This window comes from Pristis pectinata, chromosome 1, assembly GCF_009764475.1.
Source record: "Pristis pectinata isolate sPriPec2 chromosome 1, sPriPec2.1.pri, whole genome shotgun sequence".
In the NCBI taxonomy this organism is placed as follows: Eukaryota; Metazoa; Chordata; class Chondrichthyes; order Rhinopristiformes; family Pristidae; genus Pristis; species Pristis pectinata.
Genome location: NC_067405.1, coordinates 27764668 through 27785702, shown reverse-complemented (window position 1 = coordinate 27785702; position 21035 = coordinate 27764668). Strand labels below are relative to the sequence as shown.

Here is a 21035-nt window from a genome sequence, read left to right as displayed (position 1 = left end):
TGTAGTCAATAAACAATAGTCTAATGTAGGTGTCTTTACTGTCCAGATGATCCAGAGCTGAGTGTAGGGCCAGGGAGATGGCATCCACTGTAGACCTGTTTCAGTGATAGGCGAATTACAGTGGGTCAAGATTGCCTGGGAGGCTGGAGTTGACACGTGCCATGACCAGCCTCTCAAAGCAATTCACGATGGTGGATGTCAGAGCCATCTTTGCCATCTTTTTACTATGAGACAGGCAGTAACTTCAATATTTTATGCAAGGTTGGTATCATACACAGACTGCATTATTGAATCACTGTCATTACCATAACCAAGGGAAATATGTTGAAATGATATGGTTAAAATTATTTCCAAACTAGCCTTTCTGTAAAATACCTATATAACATTTGAATTTGTTACATGAGATCCAAGCCAGTTTTTAATGGCATTCTTCACCACAATAACAGTTTAACAAATTGTGTCACTAAAAAGATTATGTACATAGACTGTAATTTCAGATAAATATTTCAAATTATCTATTTCTCTAAGATTTTATTTTCTTTTATTTAATAGTGTTTACTTATGATCTATCATCTCAGATGTGTTTGTGTACCAATCTTACATTTCATGCTCTGCAGAATGTTTAAAATATTAGCCAAAAATTGTGCTAATTCTTTCCTGGTTTGCTATTTGTGAATCCTTTCATGTGAATGTGTGTTGAACGGATGATGCCATCACTGTTGCCTAATGCCAGAGATCAGCTGGACAGTTGAAAACAAAACATCATTGGATGAGGAAAGTACTTCTGCCTGAGATTACTAGCTCACTGGGGACAGCTTTCCTTAAGATCAGTAATGAGGTGCTTTGCTTTGCTGCCAACTGCAGGATTGGGGCTTTTAAGTTTATGTCTCCAGGGGATGCAACTGCCATCAGACTAGAACAAATATAACTAGCTTAATCCAATAGAATATTTTCTGTCAATGAGCAAGTGATCAATAAATCCCCAGATCTTCCAGAACTGGTAATTAACACAAAAATAACTTGGAACCAACTTGTCAAACATTATACTCGCCTTCTCTCTAGAAAATCTTCTCACACCTTGAAGGACTTCAAGGAATTAGTTTTTGCTACCTTTTTCTGGGAAAAGTAGATATTGTTGCTATCTAATTTTCTTCAGTCTTTTCTTTGAGATGCCCTATTTAGCTCCTAAACCCTTGCTATCTCTAATTTTCCAGAAAGTATCTTAATTAGATTAAATTTCAAAATATCTGACCACCGCAGCTCATTTGGAAGTAACAATTTTTTTTCTATTAGATCAAGGGATGTGGGCTTTACAGGCTGAGCCAGCACCTAATTGCCCATCCCTAATTGCCCTTGAGAAGGTGGTGGTGGGCTACCTTCTTGAAATGCTACAGTCTTTGGGGTGTGGGTATACCCACAATGCTGTTAGGAAGGGAGTTGCAAGACCTTGACCCAGTAACAGTGAAGGAATGGCAATATATTTCCACGTCAGGATGGAGTGTGTCTTGGAGGGCAAATTCCAGGTGGTGGCATTCCCATTCTTTTGCTGCCCTTGTCTTTCGAGCTGGTAGAGGTCATGAGTTTGGAAGGTGCTGTCTAAGGTGTCTTGGTTAATTGCTGCAGTGCATCCTGTAGATGGTACAACCCGCTGCTACTGTGCATCAGTGGTGGAGTGAATGCATGGTTATGGATGGGGTGCCTATCAAGTGAGCTGTTATGTCAGAAGCAATATCAGAAGCAATTTCAAGTCCATAATTACTAGGCTTATCTCTGGTGCTCTCTTGAATAATGGTACCAATGTCAAAGGATCTAACATGGAAGGTTGTCTCTGTATCAGAAGCTATACCAGAAGCAATCACCGTTAGAAGGGAACATGTGGTCAATTTATACCAATTCATGAGAGATACATTGCAAATTTTGTTATGTCCACATTTCAACTCCTATACATTTTATATTCAAAAAGAGAAATGCCATTGAAAGAATTATCATAAAAATGCTTTTTAATATCTACTTTTATTCTCAGGTGTGATGTGTAAAACAGGTGATGACCAGCACGTAGATATTATTGGATGCTTGAAGTGGGCAGGTCCAATGCCTCCCCTGGTCCAGAAGTGTCGGGTCCCGTGCCGCGATGATTGCATGTTGACAAACTGGTCCAAGTTCAGCCCCTGTACAGCAGGCTGTGGATCAACCCATAGTCGACGAAGATCCCTTGTAGGTAAGTACTGGGCTCACAGAAGACTTTACACAAATGAACATTATTGATTGTGCGTATGATTTCACCCTTATCCATTCTTATAATTTAGTGAAATATTTGTCCTACTAGCCATGATTTTCAGAGACTGAGTTAAACCTTAAACAATGAATAATTGTGATACCTTGTGCAATTAATTGGGCTTATCACAGTGTAGAGTGGTGTACTCACTGGATCAAAAATCATAAAATACATTTTTGAGTTTCTGCACAATTGTAATTTACTATCAGCCTGAAGCAAAGATTGCTAACAACATCCCTTTTATCATAAGACTTATGAACATTTTTGCACACGGTGACTCAATAAAATGAATAATGAAAGTTCAGTTTTTAAAAAAATGTACATGGTATTCAAAAATCTGATGCTATCTAATTAGTGGATATTCTTTATTAACAATTTGACAGGATTGATCAGTTTGTTTCTCCATCAACCATATCACAGCAGTATAGCATCAGATATATCATATAAAATTGGTTGTACATGAATCATTTGGTAAATGCATTGTGTGGTATGATGCTGATTTACATACTGCGCTCGGTTGGACCCTCAATTTGTCAATGGGATTGTTATACAGATTCTTAAAGTTGTCAAATGACCTTGTTCCTGATATCCAGCCAGGCAGTCTCACTACAGGTAATGCACATCTGGATAGATATAATTTATTATGATACTTTGCTTGCCGATGATCACTCATGTTCTGGACTTAAAATTTGGTTAATGGAAAGGCTAGGCTTGTATCTATTGGAATTAAGAAGAATGAAAGGGGACTCAGTTGAAATGTATAGGACCCTGAGGGCTCTTCACAGGGTGGATGTGGAGAGGATGTTTCTTGTGGAAGAGACTAGAATTAGGGAACACTTTAAGGCCTACTTTTTTTCCTTTTAGAGTTGCAGGTCTTTAGAACTCTCTTCCTTAAAAGGCTAAAGGGCTGTTTCTGAGCTGTGTGACTCCATGACTTTGTCATCTGCAGTTACTGCTGCCTTTGCCATACAGAGGTTGGGCCCACGTGTTTTAGCAGGAAAAGTTGTTGTGTGGGAATTTCCAAGAAACACGATGCTACAAAGGACAAAGAAGGGAACAAACAGATGTGGAGATTGTTTTATTGGAAGGAAATTTGATTCCACCGGTTGTTAATATTAACTCTCTTAAGTTACGTTGATAGAGCTAATAATGTTAATCTGCAGATACCTCTCATAGTTAACCATGATTCAATAACTCATTGATATTTTCTGTGTAACTGGTGGAAACCATACAATTTCCATTGTCTGGTACTTTCTTATGGAAGAATTAAATAATTAAAACCTTCTAAACAAATCAAAAACATAGAAACAGCTAAATGACCTAAGAATACATTTAGGTAACCTTAAATGTTAAAGAAACCCAAATTAATTAAAAAAAAACATCAGTTGCCACATTCCTGTAATTCTTCCTTTTCCAGTATGTTTGAATGTACCTCAATAGTTACTGGTGGTGAAACAGTCCAGGGTATATTAGCCCTCACTGCAAGCACCATCTTTCTTTATTATCCATGGTTACCCCAATGAAAAGTCTGAATCTTGTTTCCCATACCTCCATACCTGTTTCCACAAATTATCCCATAATCCCATTTAGCTCCTTGGAGTTTCTTTTGCATAATACATGGTTTATAATCAGAACAAACACAAAGTCTTGATTTCACTAGCTGAGCTCAGCTGGCAAGTGCCAGACTACACCCCATTGAAGTCCAAATTTGCTATAAATTTCAAACAGTTACAGTGGAAATGAAAAGCTGTGAAGGAAGAGGGCAATTTTAAAATAATTTACGTTTACTTTCATTAACCAAGGTTGCTTCAACATTCATGATTCACTAAATGTATTCTTAACTGATTTAATTTTTAAATGCTTTTGTTTTTGTAGAAGGTTTTAATTGTTGAATTGAATTATGATAGTTCTTTTTAATGTCAGGGACATTCAGAAGCATTTTAAGATCTGGACATCTCTAACAGCTGGCAAAGCTTTGGGGTATGGCTTAACCATAGTGAAAGTTTTATTCTGCTATTTTGCAGGTGGGACTTATTTGTTCTTGTCAGCTCGTGTGACATTTGAGCAGTCTTATAATTGCTTTAGGCGGCAACTGGACATCAGTAGATCCAGAAAACTTAAAATTGGTGCACATATCAATGGTGAGCATGGATGGCTCATAGATGGCAGCAAGTTCTGGTGCAATAATTTTCAAACTTCATAAATATATAATTTATAAATTTATATTCTTGTGAGAGTGTGGGAGAGATTCAGCTGGATATTAGCATGTTTCCAAGGGTGAAATTATGAGGGACTACATTTACTGAGCTTGTACTCCCTGAAATATCAAGGGGTTTATAGATAAGAAAGGAGTTGATGAAGTAGACAGAATGAGTTTTTTTCCCAATGTCTAGGCAAAGGGGATACAAAAAGTAAGAACAGAGGCAACACTCCTTCAAGCAATGAGATAAGTGGAATTTTCCTCCTCAAAAACCATGTATGTTCTAACCAGCATCAGTGGACCTATCCTGACAATGGTTTGTCATGGCTTCATTGTGCCGGCTGATGGGGCTGATGGACCTCCTTCTGTTCCATTTATCCATTTTGTTTTAATTTTAAAATTATATATCCAATTCCATGTCCCAGGTTTGCTCTGTTCCTTTCTTTGTCCATGTGCCTCCCAACCATCTCAGAAAAGTCTGATCCATTTCGAAATATAACAGAGTTTTTGTTTCACCATTGTAATCTTACATAAAAATAAAAATGTACCAAATTCTCAGCCAGCCCCATAGGGTTTTGGAAGAGTAGTTAGCTCAAAACAGTGAATGATCCCTGTTTTTCTACAATTCCTTCCTTCTGCTGAATATTTATTTTATTTTCAGATTTCTAGTTTCTGCAGTGTTTTTGTTAACATTTAATACTCGGATTTATCAATTTCGCAGTTTTAATGTGTACATGCATTCTATTTTCAAAGCAACCGTGTGAAATATTTAATGATGACGTGAAGAATTTAGGGCTAGTGGTAGTTTGGGCTTGGTTTCAGATTAGAGGAAGATTGGTGAATTAATAAACGTAAAATCTGAATCAGAAGGTGAAAAATTGATCAATGAGCTAAATCTCCAATTTGTTGTTACCCAGGATATCTACATAATGTATGGGCACATTTAATATTAAATTATTCATTTAATCTACCATTCTTCAAGCTTGTGAGCCAATGTGTCAAATGTGGACAAATGGCACATAAAAAATGATGTGTAACTTGATTGCTGCAGAGATAACAGCCCTCTTTATAAATGAATTGAGCAGAGAAGACAATGCTTTTTTTGAGCTAAAATAAGGAGGCTGTATGTGGCAGACAATGCAAAACATTATCATTGTCATACAGTCTTACAGACCCTTCAGCCCATCGAGTCCATGCTGGCCATCAACCAGCCATTAACGGAAGTCCCATTTTATTCTCCCTAAATAGTATTTTATTTTCAACTCTCTTCTAGATTTATCTTCCCAATCACATCAGTAGTTTCCAGAAACAGTACTGCATATTAGAAACCAAAGCATGCCACGGGTAGGAAAAAATGGAAATGATTGAAAGGTTATCAGCATTTTTACATTATCCAAATACTATTAGGTGCCAAAGTAAAACTGATTACATAGCCAAATATAATTGCATGAAATCCCAAGCTGTGGACATTCGAATTCCAAGCACAAACTGGAGGAACAGCACCTCATTTTCCGTCTTAGAACCTTGCAGCCCAATAGTATGAACACTGAATTCTCCCACTTTAAATAATCCCCACACCTCTTCCCCACACCCCCCACCATGCTTCTTCCCTTCTTCCCTTTCCTAGCCTATCTCTCTTTTTTCTACCCTTTTGCTTCTTTTCTCTCTTTACCTTTGACCCATCCCTCGATGGATCTGCTCTCCCCTCCTCCCCTGCACCTGTCCATCACTATCTCTTACCTGCATCTACCTATCACCACCTTGTCCCCACCCCACCTCCACTCTTTTGTCCACCTATCACTGCTCTGCTTTTCCCTCCTATATATTGGGCTTCCCCTTTTCCTATCTTCAGTCCCGAAGAAGGGTCCTGTTCTGAAATGTTGACCGCCTGCTTTTCTCCATGGATGCTGCCTAGCCTGCTGAGTTCCTCCAGCATCATTGTGTTTTTCATGTGGAAATTCCAATATCCCCAGACAGAATTTACTTGGATTACTTTGTACATTTTTTTGTCACTGTGACATATACAGCCAACCAGACCTGAAAGACTCTCCTGAGGCTAAGTCAATGAGACTGTTTCTAGTCTTAGAGCTCTTTGTGGAAAGTTTTAATATGAAGGTTTTTCAGTTCCATAGCAATATTTAAGAAGGCTCCTTAAGGAGATTGTTAAGAAAATCAATAGAATAGAGAAAGAAAATCCATAAACAATACTGTGATAATGCATTAGGTCAAGAGGGCATAGCTTTAAGATTGTGAGAGAAGAGTTAGATGTTTTTCTTTATGCTGGAGGTCATCAACTAGAAAGATTGGTGAGGTCCTGTCACGAATTGTAGAAACAACAGGTTAGAAGGATTGTCTTGATGTAGGTAGTGAAAAAAATACTGGAGGACATAAATTGGCCAGGAAGACAGACAGATATACAGCGAAGTAGAGAAATCCTATTCAACGCAGATAAGCATGATGCACTACATTTTGGGAGGATGGAATATATTTTGGAGGCAAGGAAATAAACCTTAAAACATAACACTTTGCTTGCAGTGTTTGGATCTGAATGTGCTGAAATTTGGCTCTTCAAAGGTAGCAATGCTAAGAGAGGCAGAAATAAATCAGGCACATCAGATCCCTGGTTCTGTTTGTAAATGCTGTGAAGTAATTTTGAACTTGAAGAAGACCTCTGAAGTGCCATTTTTAAAGTATTATTTACATCTTTCAAGAGAAACTATTAAAAAGAAATGGAAAATGCCCAGTGTACAGTCACTAGCATGCTCAACAAATAAAAGATAACAAAGAAAGGAATTTCTGACTTTTTATGCGGAACATGAAAGGCTTGAGGAGTGACTTGATAGGGAATGTTAAGGTTATCGGGAAGTCAATTTGTTTTTGTTTGGTAAAAGAGTAAGAAAAAGGCAAATAACCTAAAAGGAGAGATTAGAAATTTACTCCTTCCACAGGAAGTGGCACAAAATGGCGATTGAAATGGTGTCAATAAATAAGAATGGATTATGCTTGTTTTGTAGTAAAATACTGAAAAAGGGAAATAAGCACAGAATTAAGGTTAGATGATATTCTGTTTGTGGAAAAATGCAGCAGCATTCAAAGGGCAAAATCAAGCTGACTGAGAATGGAATCATCAGTTCTCAGCTGCTGTGACGCAGCTTGACTTTGATGTCAACAATATTAAGCCAACTGAATTTACAATTAAATCCAACGACAGGAGATTGATGGGCTGGAGATATTGATGGGCTGCAATCCATTTGAAAGGGGTCACAAGCCTCATGCAGAAAGGACATTTGAGATATGTCATATTATTTTGAAGCTTACAATTAATTATTGATATTTTAATGCTTTTAATATATCTAAAGTTTTGATTTTTTAAAAATTAGTAAAGGTATTTGGAAACTATTAGAGACATTTAAAACTCCATTGACAGCTGCAAGTTGTTCCCCATGGGCTACTTGCCACTCAGACTCCTCTCTTGCTCACTAGACGTCTCTCAGGGCTGAAGGGTCAAGTTGGATGGAAATTTGGGCAGATGGGCATTATGGACAGCTGCTCTGTAATTCAGCACAATCGAACCCTAAGATGCTTTCACAACAAACCTTATTGTATATTATTAAATACATGACAAGAAAGCCCTATTCTTAATGGCACAAAAATGAAGGAAGGACAAAGGCAGCAGCTGCTCCCTATATTTGCACAAGTTTATCATGTCAGCAAAGGAGTGCGGACCCCCTAGAAGACACCTTTGACAAATATAAACAAGGCAAGCAATTGTGTCTCCCCAGCTGATCAGAGACCATAGTGTCTGAGCTAGGAACAGTTAGGATTTGATTTCCTATCTATAGATTTGATTTCCTATCTATAGAATTGATTTCCTAGCTATAGAATGAAAATACTAAATTAGGAGAAGAAATGAAATAAGGGTTTCAGAGAGTGAAAGACAGAGAGAAGGGGGACATCAGGAAAGAAACCTTTCAATATAGTAATTGCTTTTTAAAATCTGCCACCACATTTAAAAGCTGAATAAATAAAATTCCTTTGGTAGATTGGTTTATTATTGTCACTCATATTGAGGTACAGTGAAAAACTTGTCATGCACACCATTCATACAGATCAATTAATTACAACAGTGCATTGAGGTTGTACAAGGTAAAACAATAACAGAATGCAGCATAAAGTGTTACAGTTACAGAGAAGGTGCAGTGCAGGTAGATAATAAGGAGCACAGTCAAAACAAGGTTGATTGTGAGGTTAGGAATCCATCTTATCATACTAGGGGACCTTTCTATAGTCTTATAACAGCGGGATAGAAGCTGTCCTTGAGCCTGGTGGTACATGCTATCAGGCTTTTGTATCTTCTGCCCGATGGGAGGGGGGAAGAAGACAGAATGTCCGGGGTGGGTGGGGTCTTTGATTATGGTGGCTGCTTTACCGAGGCAATGAGAAGTGTAGACAGAGTCCATGGAGGGGAGGCTGGTTTCCGTGATGTGCTGAGCTGTGTCCATAACTCTCTGCAGTTTCTGGTGGTCACGGGCGGAGCAGTTGCCATACCATGCTGTGATACATCTGGATAGGATCCATCCATACTTGTAAAGATTCATTTTTAATGGCAGAGAAATGGTTTGGTAGTGGTTATGGCTTATCGTATGACTGTGTGTTTACTTCTATCAGAATGTGTTTTTTTGTTTGCAATGCAGGCCAGTTTTACTTTAGTTAAACAAGACTTATCGGACTTAATGGGTAATAGGTTTGTTATAAGTTTAGAGACCAGGCTTAATAATGCTGGATGTTGCATGTTGTAATAAGAACATGAATATACCAGGAAATGTTAGAACATAGAACGTAGAACAGTACAGCACAGTATAGGCCCTTCAGCCCATAATGTTGTGCCAACCTATATAAACCTACTCCATGATCAATCTAACCCTTCCCTCCTGCACAGCCCATAACCCTCCATCTTTCTCATATCCATGTGCCTATCTAAGAGTCTCTTAAATGTCTCTATTGTATCAGCCTCTACCACCACCCCCCGCCGTGCATTCCAGGCACCCACCACTCTCTGTGTAAAAATCCTGCCTCTGACATCTCCCCTAAACTTTCCTCCACTCACCTTAAATGGATGTCCTCTGGTATTGGCCATTGCCACACTGAGACCTCCGTCACTCCAAAGAGAAAAGCCCTAGCTTGCTCAACCTTTCCTCATAAGGCATGTTCTCTAATCCAGACAGCATTTTGGTAAATCTCCTCTGCACCCTCTCGGAAGCTTCCACATCCTTCCTACAATGAGGCAATCAGAACTGAACACAATACTCCAAGTGTGGTCTAACCAGAGTTTTATAGAGCTGTAAAATTACCTTGTGGCTCTTGAACTCAATCCCCTGACTAATGAAGGCCAGCACATCTTCTTAACCACCCTATCAACTTGCATGGCAACTTTGAGGGATCTGTGGACTTGGACCGCAAGGTCCCTCTGTTCCTCCACACTGCTAAGAATCCTGCCATTAACCTTGTACTTTGCCTTCAAGTTTGATCTTCCAAAGTGTATCACTTCACACTTTTCCGGGTTGAACTCCACCTGCTACTTCTCCACCCAATTCTGCATCCTGTTTATAAACCATTGTAACCTACGACAACCTTCTACATTATCCACAACACCTCCAACCTTCGTGTCATCTGCAAATTTACTACCCCTCCACTTCCTCATCCAAGTCATTTATAAAAATCACAAAGAGCAGGGCTCCCAGAACAGGTCCCTGTGAAACACCACTAGTCACTGACCTCCAGGCAGAATATTCTTCATCTACTACCACTCTCTGCCTTCTGTGGGTAAGCCTATTGCAAATCTATGCAGCCAAGTCTCCATGAATCCCATGCCTCATAACTTTCTGGATGAGCCTACCATGGGGAACCTTGTCAAATGCCTTACTAAAATCGATATACACCACATCCACTGCTCTACCTTCATCAATTTGTTTTGTCACCTCCTCAAAAAACTCAATTAGGCTCATGAAGCACAATCTGCCCCTCACAAAGCCATGCTGACTATCCCTAATAAGACTATGCTTCTCCAAATGCTCGTAAATCCTGCCCCTAAGTTTGCCCACTACTGACGTAAGATTTCACTGGTCCATAATTCCCAGGATTATCCTTATTAGCTTTCTTGCCATCCTCCAATCCTCTGGTACCACTCCTGTGGCCAGGGAGGACTCAAAGATCATCGTCATTGCCCCAGCAATCTCTTCCCTCGCTTCCCATATATAAACCTGGGGTATATTCCATCTGGCCCCGGGGACCTATCTAGCCTAATGTTTTTGAGAAGTTCCAATACTACCTATTTCTTAACCTCGACATGCTCCAACACAATAGCCTGTTCTATGCTGACCTCACATTCATCAAGGTCCCTCTCCCTAGTGAACACTGAAGCAAAGTATTCATTAAGGACCTCCCCTACCTCCCCTGCCTCCAGGCACATGTTTCCCTCTTTATCTCTGAGTGGTCCTACCCTCACTCTAGTCACCCTCTTATTCTTCACGTACGTATAGAACGCCTTGGGGTGTTCCTTAATTCTACTCGCCAAGGCCTTCTCATGTTCCCTTCTAGCTCTCCTAAGTCCTTTCTTAAGCTCTTCCTTGACTACCTTATAATTCTTGAGCCCTACCTGATTTTTGCTTCCCAAACTTTAAGTATGCTTCCTTCTTCCTCTTGACTAAATGTTCCATTTCTCTTGTCAACTATGATCCTTCAATCGATCATCCTTTCCCTGTCTCAGTGGAACAAATCCATCCAGAACCCCATGCAGTGTTCCCTAAACAACTTCCACATTTCTGCTGTGCATTTCCCTGAAAACATCTGTTCCCAATTTCCGCTCCAAAGTTCCTGCCTACTACCATCATTATTAGCCCTCCCTCAGTTAAATTCTTTCCCGTATCATCTGCTCCTATTCCTGTCCATGGTGACACTAAACGTCAGAGAGTTGTGGTCACTGTCTCTGAAGTGCTCACCCACTGAGAGGTCTGTCACCTGACCAGGTTCATTGCCTAGTACTAGATCCAGTATTGTCCTCTCCTCTAGTCAGCCTGTCCACATACTGTGTCAGGAATCCTTCCTGGACACACCTAACAAATACTCCCCCATGTAAACCTTCTGCACTGAGGAGGTGCCAATCAATATGAGGGAAGTTGAAGTCACCCATGACAACAACCCTGTTATTTTTGCACCTTTCCATAATCTGCCTACTTATTTGTTACTCAATGTCCCAGTGGCTATTGGGGGGCCTCTAGAATACTCCCAATAGAGTGATTGCATCCTTCCTGCTTCTGACTTCCACCCACACTGACTCAGTAGATGTTCCCTCCACGATGTCCTCCCTTTCTGCAGCTGTGATACTATCTCTGATTAGCAATGTCATGCACCCCTCTTTTACCTCCCTCTCTATCCCTTTTGAAACGTTTAACCCCTGGAACGTTAAGCAGCCAATCTTGCCCTCCTGATAGCCAAGTCTTTGTAATGGCCACAACATCGTAATTCCATGTACTGATCCATGATCTAATTTCATCATCCTTATTCTTTATACTTCTCGCATTAAAGTAATCAAATTTAAACCCATCCAAATGACTGCATTTATGCCCCATCCACTGCCTACCCTTCCTCACAGCATCTCTGCACATTGCATACCTTTACACCAACTGCTCTATCATCTAACCTAACACTTTGGTTCCCATCTCCCTGTCTACCTTGTTTAACCCCTCCCCAACAGCTCCAGCAAACCCGCCTACAAGGACATTGGTCCCACTCGAGTTCAGGTGTAACCTGTCCCTTTTGTACAGGTCATACCTTCCCCAGAAGAGATCTCAATGATCCACAAATCTGAAACCCTGCGCCCTGCATCAACTCTTCAGTTGTTAGCAAACTGGGCTCCCTGTGCTCTGGTGTTGGATTTCATGTAGAGCTCAGGTGCTGTGCATGATGTTCCTCAACTGCCAGCAGTTACACTGGGAAATCTGTTACAAATATCAGAAAGCTGGAAAAATTCAGTGGGTCGAGCAGCATCTGTAGAGGCAGAAGATGTAAGTCAACATTTTGGGTTGAGACCCTGGATCTGGTTGAGAGGGAAGAGGAAAGATTGCCAGTTTATAAACAGAATGAGAGCAGGGTGGGATGGAAGTTGGTAGGTGACAGGTGGAACCAAATGTAGAAGGGATGATGAGCAGATGAGACCAGGTTGATTGGGGGATGGGAGAGGTGAACAAAGGGAGAAGAAAACTTGGTGGTCAGATGATTGTGTGTGGGAGGACGATGCCAGGGTGTGGGTTACCTGAAATTGGAAAAAAAATTAATGGTTATGCCATTGGGTTGTAAGCTATCCAAGCTTCCCAACATTTCATATTCCACTTGAGTGCTTACCTTTCAGCAGGTCGGTAATGAATCATCCGTAAAAGGTAGGTCTTATGTTTTACCTTATGTCAACCCACTGTGCCATTAGCATGCAGGACAATCCAAGGGTGCAACTGGACTGAACTGGACACATGTGTTCTTTGCTTGTATGGTTCTTCAATTCCCTTAAACACAAATCATAAAAGTACTTGCTAAGGAGAGGCAGGGATTTAATTGTTAATTTGCTGGTTTTGACAGTGAGTGAACATAAGAGCAAGGCCAGGTTGGATTCACTTGGTTGTAACAGTGTCTTTATATAACCGTGTAATATAATGAACATTGTTACCTTGCTCAATTAAAACAAAGTAACTCCTAACTGTCGTCCTGCTTCTTCCTTTGAGCCTTAATGGCTGAATTCAATTTCCTTTTTTAAAAACTATCTGAAGGGTTCCCAATCAGAAGGGAATTAATAAAACAGTAAAAGACAAATATTGGTATTGGTTTATTATTGTCACTTGTACCGAGGTACAGTGAAAAACTTGTCTTGCATACCGTTCGTACAGATCAATTCATTACACAGTGCACATACATTGAGATAGTACAGAGTGCATTCAGGTAGTACAGGTAAAAAACAATAACAGTACAGAGTAAAGTGCCACAGCTACAGGGAAGTGCAGTGCAGGTAGGCAATAAGGTGCAAGGTCACAACAAGGTAGATTGTGAAACAAAATATGTTGTTTGTTCTTTGGAATTTATGGGGGACAAAACTCAAAGCTTGTCACAGCAGCATTTTAACCTTACAACATTAGTTTGAAGCAGCATGGTTTACTTCAAATGCTTTAAAATAACTAAACAACTGTTTTTAACAGATAATGTTGGTGCATAAATAAAGACTGATGGAGGAAATCAAGAATTTTAGAATTATTTTTGTTCCAATAGGAAAAAGCAAGAAAAAGGAGATTTGCCAGAAGCACCCACTTGTCGAGACCAAGCCTTGCCCATGTGACAAATATATCAGTCAGCCATTGGGGAATTGGTCAGATTGTATTCTTCCTGAAGACAAAGTATCACTGCAACTTGGCATGAAGGTTCAAGGAGGTATCAAAGTTTGCGGGCAGGGTGTACGATATCAGGCCGTAGCCTGCTATGATCGAAACAAGAGGCTGGTGAATCCTTGGCTTTGTGGCAATTCTGGTATGTCAAAGTTATGTCAAAATTCTGAATTTTGGTGGCCACAAATTCAGTTTTGCATTGTGAATCTTTTGAGCATTGGGTCTAGGTTAGTTCCAAAATCACATCTAATCCAAGCATGCTAATTTGGTCTGGAATTTACATTACCCAGGATAGTGGTGAAGGTGTTAGCAGGTCTTCCAAATGGCCTCAAGGGCTTGGAAGGAATACTGCAAAAAGTTCAATGACTCAACTGTGTAGACAAGGTTAATGGATGCATCATGAAAATGTTATATCTCATCCTTGTCTTCCTTGTAAATTACAGTGGAACTATGCAGAGCAGGCATGTTGTGAAATTCAAAAAAATGCAGCATTGATTTGGTGCCTACACTTCTATTTTGGAGTTTGGTGCTCATGAACTCATTACTCTTCCTCTCCATGTCTTTCACCATGCACTAATCTGAAAAAAAAAATGGGATAAATTGTCCTTTCACAAGATGTGCAATTTTTCAGTGACTCTCAAGTTAGGGTAGCCAGTCGCATTTGCTGCAGCCAAATGGAGCATCCCTTTAAGAGATGCCGCCTGGCATTTATGTGGTGTTTTCTGTTTACAAAGTTTGCCCCTTGCTGATGTCTGAAATCACACAGAGTAGTGTGGGTTAGCAAATCATATATATAAGCAGCCAACTCCATTCTTCTTCATTATCACAATTTTATAAACATAATAATTTATTATTTTTGGGAGTAAGAAGCTATATTATCATTTTTTTACCTTTTCACTAGAACAGAATTGAATGCTAAAAATAGAACACCACCAGTGCTCCACAGAGTCAACATCAAAAATTTCCATGTTACGTATAGAACCACATTGAAATCCATTTTTTTCTATCATTGTACTTGTAATTTTCTTTCTAGTTGATTTGCTGCACATCCTTTTGCTCTCTGAAATTTCCAGTTCAGTGGAAAATCGTGTTGAATTATGAACAAGTTGAAGTTGCATGCATGCAACATTACAAATGGGTTACATTTGAAATTTTCCTCAGGAAACTGAGCTGAATTTAAAGGCTAGTTCTGTAGATGATCCTGTTCATTAAAAGCCTCACCTTACATACAAAATATAATTTTGTAAGGATGTTTGAATCATTTTCAAATTGTTATGCCCTAATTTATTGATATTGGACATTTATGCTAGATGTTACATGCCCCAAATACCACTCCAACAGTTAAGACAGATTGAAAATGGATAAGGTCAGAAATAGAAATTTTAAAGCAGAAAGTGTGCAAACATAGTAATTCTTTGAAAATGTTTTATTTAAGCCTTGGTCTAGGGATAATAGAGCATGCTGTGAATTCAGGTCTATGTGCTGATAAATTTTAATGTTGAGAGAAATCTGGCAGGAGCTTTTATTATCTTATCATTGACACTACTGAAAATAATGTTCATAAGCTCTAACCCCCAAATGGATGAGCATATTTTAAGACTTGATTTTTCAATAGTCTGCTGCTTTGTTTTCTGACAGTGATTTCATAGCTCTATCTAAATTGATGTGGTATTTTGTGTACCAAAGGAAAAGTGCAAACAATTGACATTGCCAGTAGCTATGAACTTGTCATCTTCTAATTTTCATGATTGTGACTTCTTATAAATAAATGATAGATTATGAATGATTACCTCCAGTAAGCTTCATCGGGTGATACCAAGGTATATCACAGCAATAACAACATACATTAATGAAGCTTGTCCAACAAAAAAGACACTTCATCAGACATGGTGAGATAATATTTCATGCCAAAATCATAAATGGAGATAATAAAAAAGGACAAGAAATTGTCAAAAATGGTAGGGTTTAAAGAGCTTTTTATTGAAGGCAAAGAACATATATTAGAAAGGTTTAAGGAAGAAATTCTATGACTTGAGACTAAGCCAGCTTAAAGTGTAGCTGCCAATAGCAGGATGGTGCAGTTCAGAGATAAAAGGTCAGAACAAGTGATCATGAAAGATTGTAGAGCCAGAGGAAGTGACAGAAAAGAGACTTGAACATTTAAATGAGAATTCTATTCTTGGCTTTGTCAAGCTTGGAACTGGTGAACAGAGGAATAAAGGGTCAATTGGGTTTATTTAGGGTTAAGGTACAATCTATAGAGTTTTCAATGAAACAGAAATATTCACTCAATATTCCTTGTGTGGCACTTAATTCCTAATTATATCAAAATCAACGGTAGCAATATGCTGATGTACATCCAATTTGTGTCTTGTAATTGTATAATGCCTGTCAATCATTCTTTGGCAGGAATCCAAGAGATTTCAAGGTAACTTGTCATTTCCAGTATAATCATGTTGAACACATTACAGATTGATAATTTTAAGGTTAATATCAGGGTGGGTGTGGAGAAGATGCTTCCTTTCATGGGATAGTCTCGAACTAAGAGTCATTATTTAAAAATAAGGGGTTGTCCATTTAAGATAGAGATGAGGCAAAATGTTTTCCCTCAAATGGTTGCAAATCTTTGGAACACTTCTAATAGGGTGGTGAAAGCAGAATCTTTGAATGTCAGAGGGAGATGTTTGATAAACAAGAGGTTGAAAGGTTGCCACGGAGAGAAATGTGGAAATGAGGCCCTGATCTTATTAAATGGTGGAACAAGTTTAAGGGGCTGAGGGTCTATACCTGCTCCCAATTCGTAGCTTTGTGTGTTTGTCTGAGCTGCTTATCATTCCAAACTTAGTCTATATAAATTATCTTGGCATATTAAGGGAATGAAATTATTGACTTGAATTACAATATCATCTCATATTAATGATATGATTGTGAGAAATGCAGGATATATTCCTAATTTCTCATATTAAAACAGATGAGTAGTTAAGAAAAGATTATTTACTCTGGCAGGAAATCATTGACAAAGAATCACCCACTTACATTTCCATTAGGAGAATAAGGAAATGTCTTGATTCAGAGGTTTGTTCGCATGTTTTGCCACCAAAAGCAGATGAGATGTGGACCATTTCTTAAGAGAGAAATGGAATAAGTATTTGAGGGAGAGAAAGTTGCATAGCTATAATGACAGAACAGGACAGTGGGATTAATTTCCCTAACCAGGGCTCTTATAAAATTACCTGCTGAATATGGTGTTAGTCTAAAAGCAGAAATAACCTGGGAACATCTTTTCACTCGGACTTGTCACAGGTTAGTCATCATCTTTGAATTCAAATGTTATCAAATTTCTTCCATTATTTATTGTATCAGCATCCTTGGTTCCTTCTCAAACACTTGCACTGCTGGAAATTTAGAACTCTGAGACTCTGGCTGAGCCTGATCTTTCAGAAACGTTAGAGTGGGCAACAAACAAGGTTCTGTCAGTGTTGCCACATCCAGAGCACAAGTACATAAAAACAATACACTTTCAAGTACTTCATTTTACCCAGCTGAGTTTTACATCACTACTAATTGATCAAGATGCTCAGAAGCTATTGCTGGACAATTATTTAACTTCATATCCAGAAAGAGTGTCAGAAACTGGTTAATACTTATGAGCTCCATTCATACTTTGTCATTGGATTTGGATTGGAATTTATTTCTGAGTTTAGAAATATAGGATCAAAGTTAATCCATTCAGACTTTTGAGACTCAGTGCCAATCTGTATCTTATCTCCTAATTGAGTCAATACAAAAGTAGTCCATGCAACCTTTCCTCATGGTTTAACCCTCATATCCATCTTTCCCACATTGATTAAAGTAATATTTCAACACCAAATCTAATATTATAAAATACTTATAAAAGCAAAACACCGAGCTGATTTTTTCATTACATTTTTTAAAAAAATGATATTTATTTTCTACCTGGTAATTTTAAAAATTCACTTTTTGGGATGTGGATACCCTTGGCAAAGCTAACAGTTGTTACCCAACCACAATTGCCTTTGTGAAGATGGTGGCAAGCCACCTCTTCTTGAACCATTGTAGTCCTTCTGGTGAAGTATTTGTACAAAGCCGTTGAGTAGGATGATCCAGAATTTAGATCCATGACAATGAAGAATCGGCAACATACTTCCAAGTAAGGATAGAGTTTGACTTGGAAGGAAACCTGCAAACAGTTCAACTTCATGTATGCCTCCTTCCCCAGTCTTTCCTGGGGTGGAGGTTGTGGATTTGGAAGCAGCTGTCAGAGTAACCTCAGCAAGTAATTATAGTGCATTTTATAGATGGATCATACTGCAGCTATGGTACACCTGGGATAGAGGGAATGAATGTTTAGATGGTGAACTTTATTATTTATTTAGGTAACCTCAAATATATGTTGGTTATGTTCTGGTCCAGTTTATATATTTATGTCTTAATGGCAAGCAAACCAAATTGATCAGATTGCAGTTATTTTTTTAATAACTCAAATCATCAGTGATGAAGAAGATTGTTTCCAAATTACATCCGGAGATGGAGAAATATCTTATCATTACTATTGAGTTTTTACAATAGCCAGTGGCAAAGTTTTGAATCACTAATGAGATTGTATTTTTCTTTTAACAATTCAAATTAGGGTATATTGAAGAGACCTGTGGTGTGCCATGTCCATCTGATTGTAAGCTCAGTGAGTGGTCAAACTGGTCTCCATGCAGCAAATCCTGTGGAAGCGGAATACAGATCAGATCCAAGTGGTTGCGGGAAAAGGCATATAATGGTGGTCGTCCATGCCTTAAACTAGACGTGAAGAATCAGGTGAGGTGTAATAAATGATCAAAGATGAGTGAGTGCTCCATTATAATCTGTGTGCTACTGGTCCAATACTTCAAACTAAAAGGCATCATAGAATGTTGGAAAGTTACTGGTCTGCTATTCAAGGCCTGGACTACTGATGCAGAAGCATGAATTAAAAGCCTTCTACAGTGGCTTGGATATTGAGAGTCGTATAATTAAATCTGTAATAAAAAAAGCTATTAATCAATAGTGGCAACTATGGAACTACCAAATAATTGTAAGAAATCATTTTGTTCACACATGTCCTTCAGGAAAGGCAATCTGCTACCCTTAACCAGTCTAGCCCATATGTGACTCCATACCCACCAATGTAGGTGATTTTCAAATGTCTCATTAATTCAGAAGTATTTATGGCTTGAAGTGATATTCATGTCCTCTGAATGAATATTCTTTTATTAAATGTATGTTTTTAAATTGATAAATTTCTTCTTCAGTTTCTAATTTGGTAATTTCAATGTAATTGTTCATATTAAGTATTGATTCCTGCAAAGCTATGCTAAAACTGTGTAGCTCTTCAGAATGCCATCTACACTCCTTTATTACACATCTGTTTATGTGTCATTTGTGCTTATTCTTGAAGTCCAGTCTTTTATTCCATCACCTCTTATTTCTTTCTCTAACCATTCAGCACCAAAGAAAAACAATATTTCAGTGAAAGATTATCAAAAGAAACAGTCCTCCATCACTTTTACATCTTCACTGAAGTTCACTTTGCAAGCATTTTAGTTTAATACAATAAAATTAATCACACCTGTGGCTGGGGAAACAGATTAAGCAGAGTGAGGACAGTGAGTTTTTAAGAGTAGCTTAGGTGACAAACTTAGGCTGACAAGAATTTGCCTCTGAGATGGGGTGGGCCTGATAAAAAATTGATAATGGTTATGTGGCTAATACTTTGAGAGAATTTAAGTGAGTTCTGCAAGCAAAAAGCATTCAGTTGTGAAAGTATGGCTGAATGAGTATAAGGATATTGACCTGAACCGTGGTTCACTTGAAACCACTTTTACTTATTTGAGTTTCCAGTCTTTATTTGGTAGGTTGCTACAAATATCTGTTATCTGGAAATTGCATGTGGGAGATTTTGGAAATAGGTTAATCACAGATCTCTCCAGAGAGATGGTGCACTATAATGGAGGAGGAAGGATTTTAAACCACATATTAGAGGTGATTACCCCAGAGCTAGAGAAGAATGGTGAAGAAGAGGAAAAGATATGGTTGACCTTTCCATATTAATACATGAAATACATCCTGAATGAAGAATATAACACACCTCTCTGTGTGCTCCTCCTGTATATCAAGGACATTACATTAACAGTGCAAAAGCAAAACAAAATACTTTTTTAAAGTTGCCAGTATTAGCAATGCCACACCAACAAAATAAAGTTTAACACAATATAAGTTTCCAACTTGTCTTTTGAGCACCCAAAGTATCAGTCTTATTTGCAGACATTGTCCAGGTAATACAACAAGGTTGTTAGTCATTAATCATTTAATAAAATTAAAATTAGCAGAAGTACTTGGACACTCTTTTCAAAAAAACTCCAAGGATTAAATAACATTTAGAGGCGCATTGTTCTCATGATGTCTAAGGCTCAAGAAAGCCTGCTTGAAAGTATAGAGTAAATTAAAGAGTTACCTGTTGAAAGCATGGCCTGAAGGTAAACAAATGCTTATCACTTGTGCATGGAATGTGTGATTGCTTTTTACAGCTTGTTAAATGTGCATAATACAGTGACACTTTTGTATTAAACGCTTGGCTTCATCTGCAGTTGCGATGTAAAGCTAATTTAAGCTTCAGGCTTTCAAACATTTTATAATCTTTTATTGCCTTTTGTCACTTAAAATAAAACAATAACCATAGCCTTGAAGGGTGATAAATAAGTGATAATATGAAGGTGGTGTGTTTAAAATACAAAATTAAATAGTTTAATCTTTTTTGTTTTAGTTTTATGAAGTGCAATAAATTAGGTCACTGGTTTCACCATAAATATCCCATGTAACTGTCTCATATTTCAACTTACTTGAGGGGAGAGCATTCCCTTATCTTTACCTTGAATGTTAATGATGTAAATCAGCCTAGGTGGACCTTTAGTGATGCTTGTATTTACCAGTGGTTAGAGGATTCTGAAGACGCTGCACATAAAACAGTAAGTTTAAGTCATCTTCAGAAAGTATGATTCACTTCCTCACAGGCATGTCTTGAGAACTGTAAAAAATTCTTCACCTGACTGAAAAAGTCTTCGGCAGCTGACAAAATCAGGCTTGAGTG

General features: G+C 38.4%; 1 protein-coding gene across 1 annotated transcript in view; it reads left to right on the top strand.

The window, feature by feature from the left end:
- The window catches only part of thsd7ba (thrombospondin, type I, domain containing 7Ba), a 448905-nt gene that overhangs the window by 226629 nt on the left and 201241 nt on the right, over positions 1-21035 (top strand). Inside the window, exons 11-13 of the mRNA XM_052026976.1 lie at positions 2024-2218; positions 13785-14039; positions 18549-18727. Of these exons, the coding sequence (XP_051882936.1) occupies positions 2024-2218; positions 13785-14039; positions 18549-18727 (629 nt within the window). The remainder of the gene's footprint in view (positions 1-2023; positions 2219-13784; positions 14040-18548; positions 18728-21035) is intronic.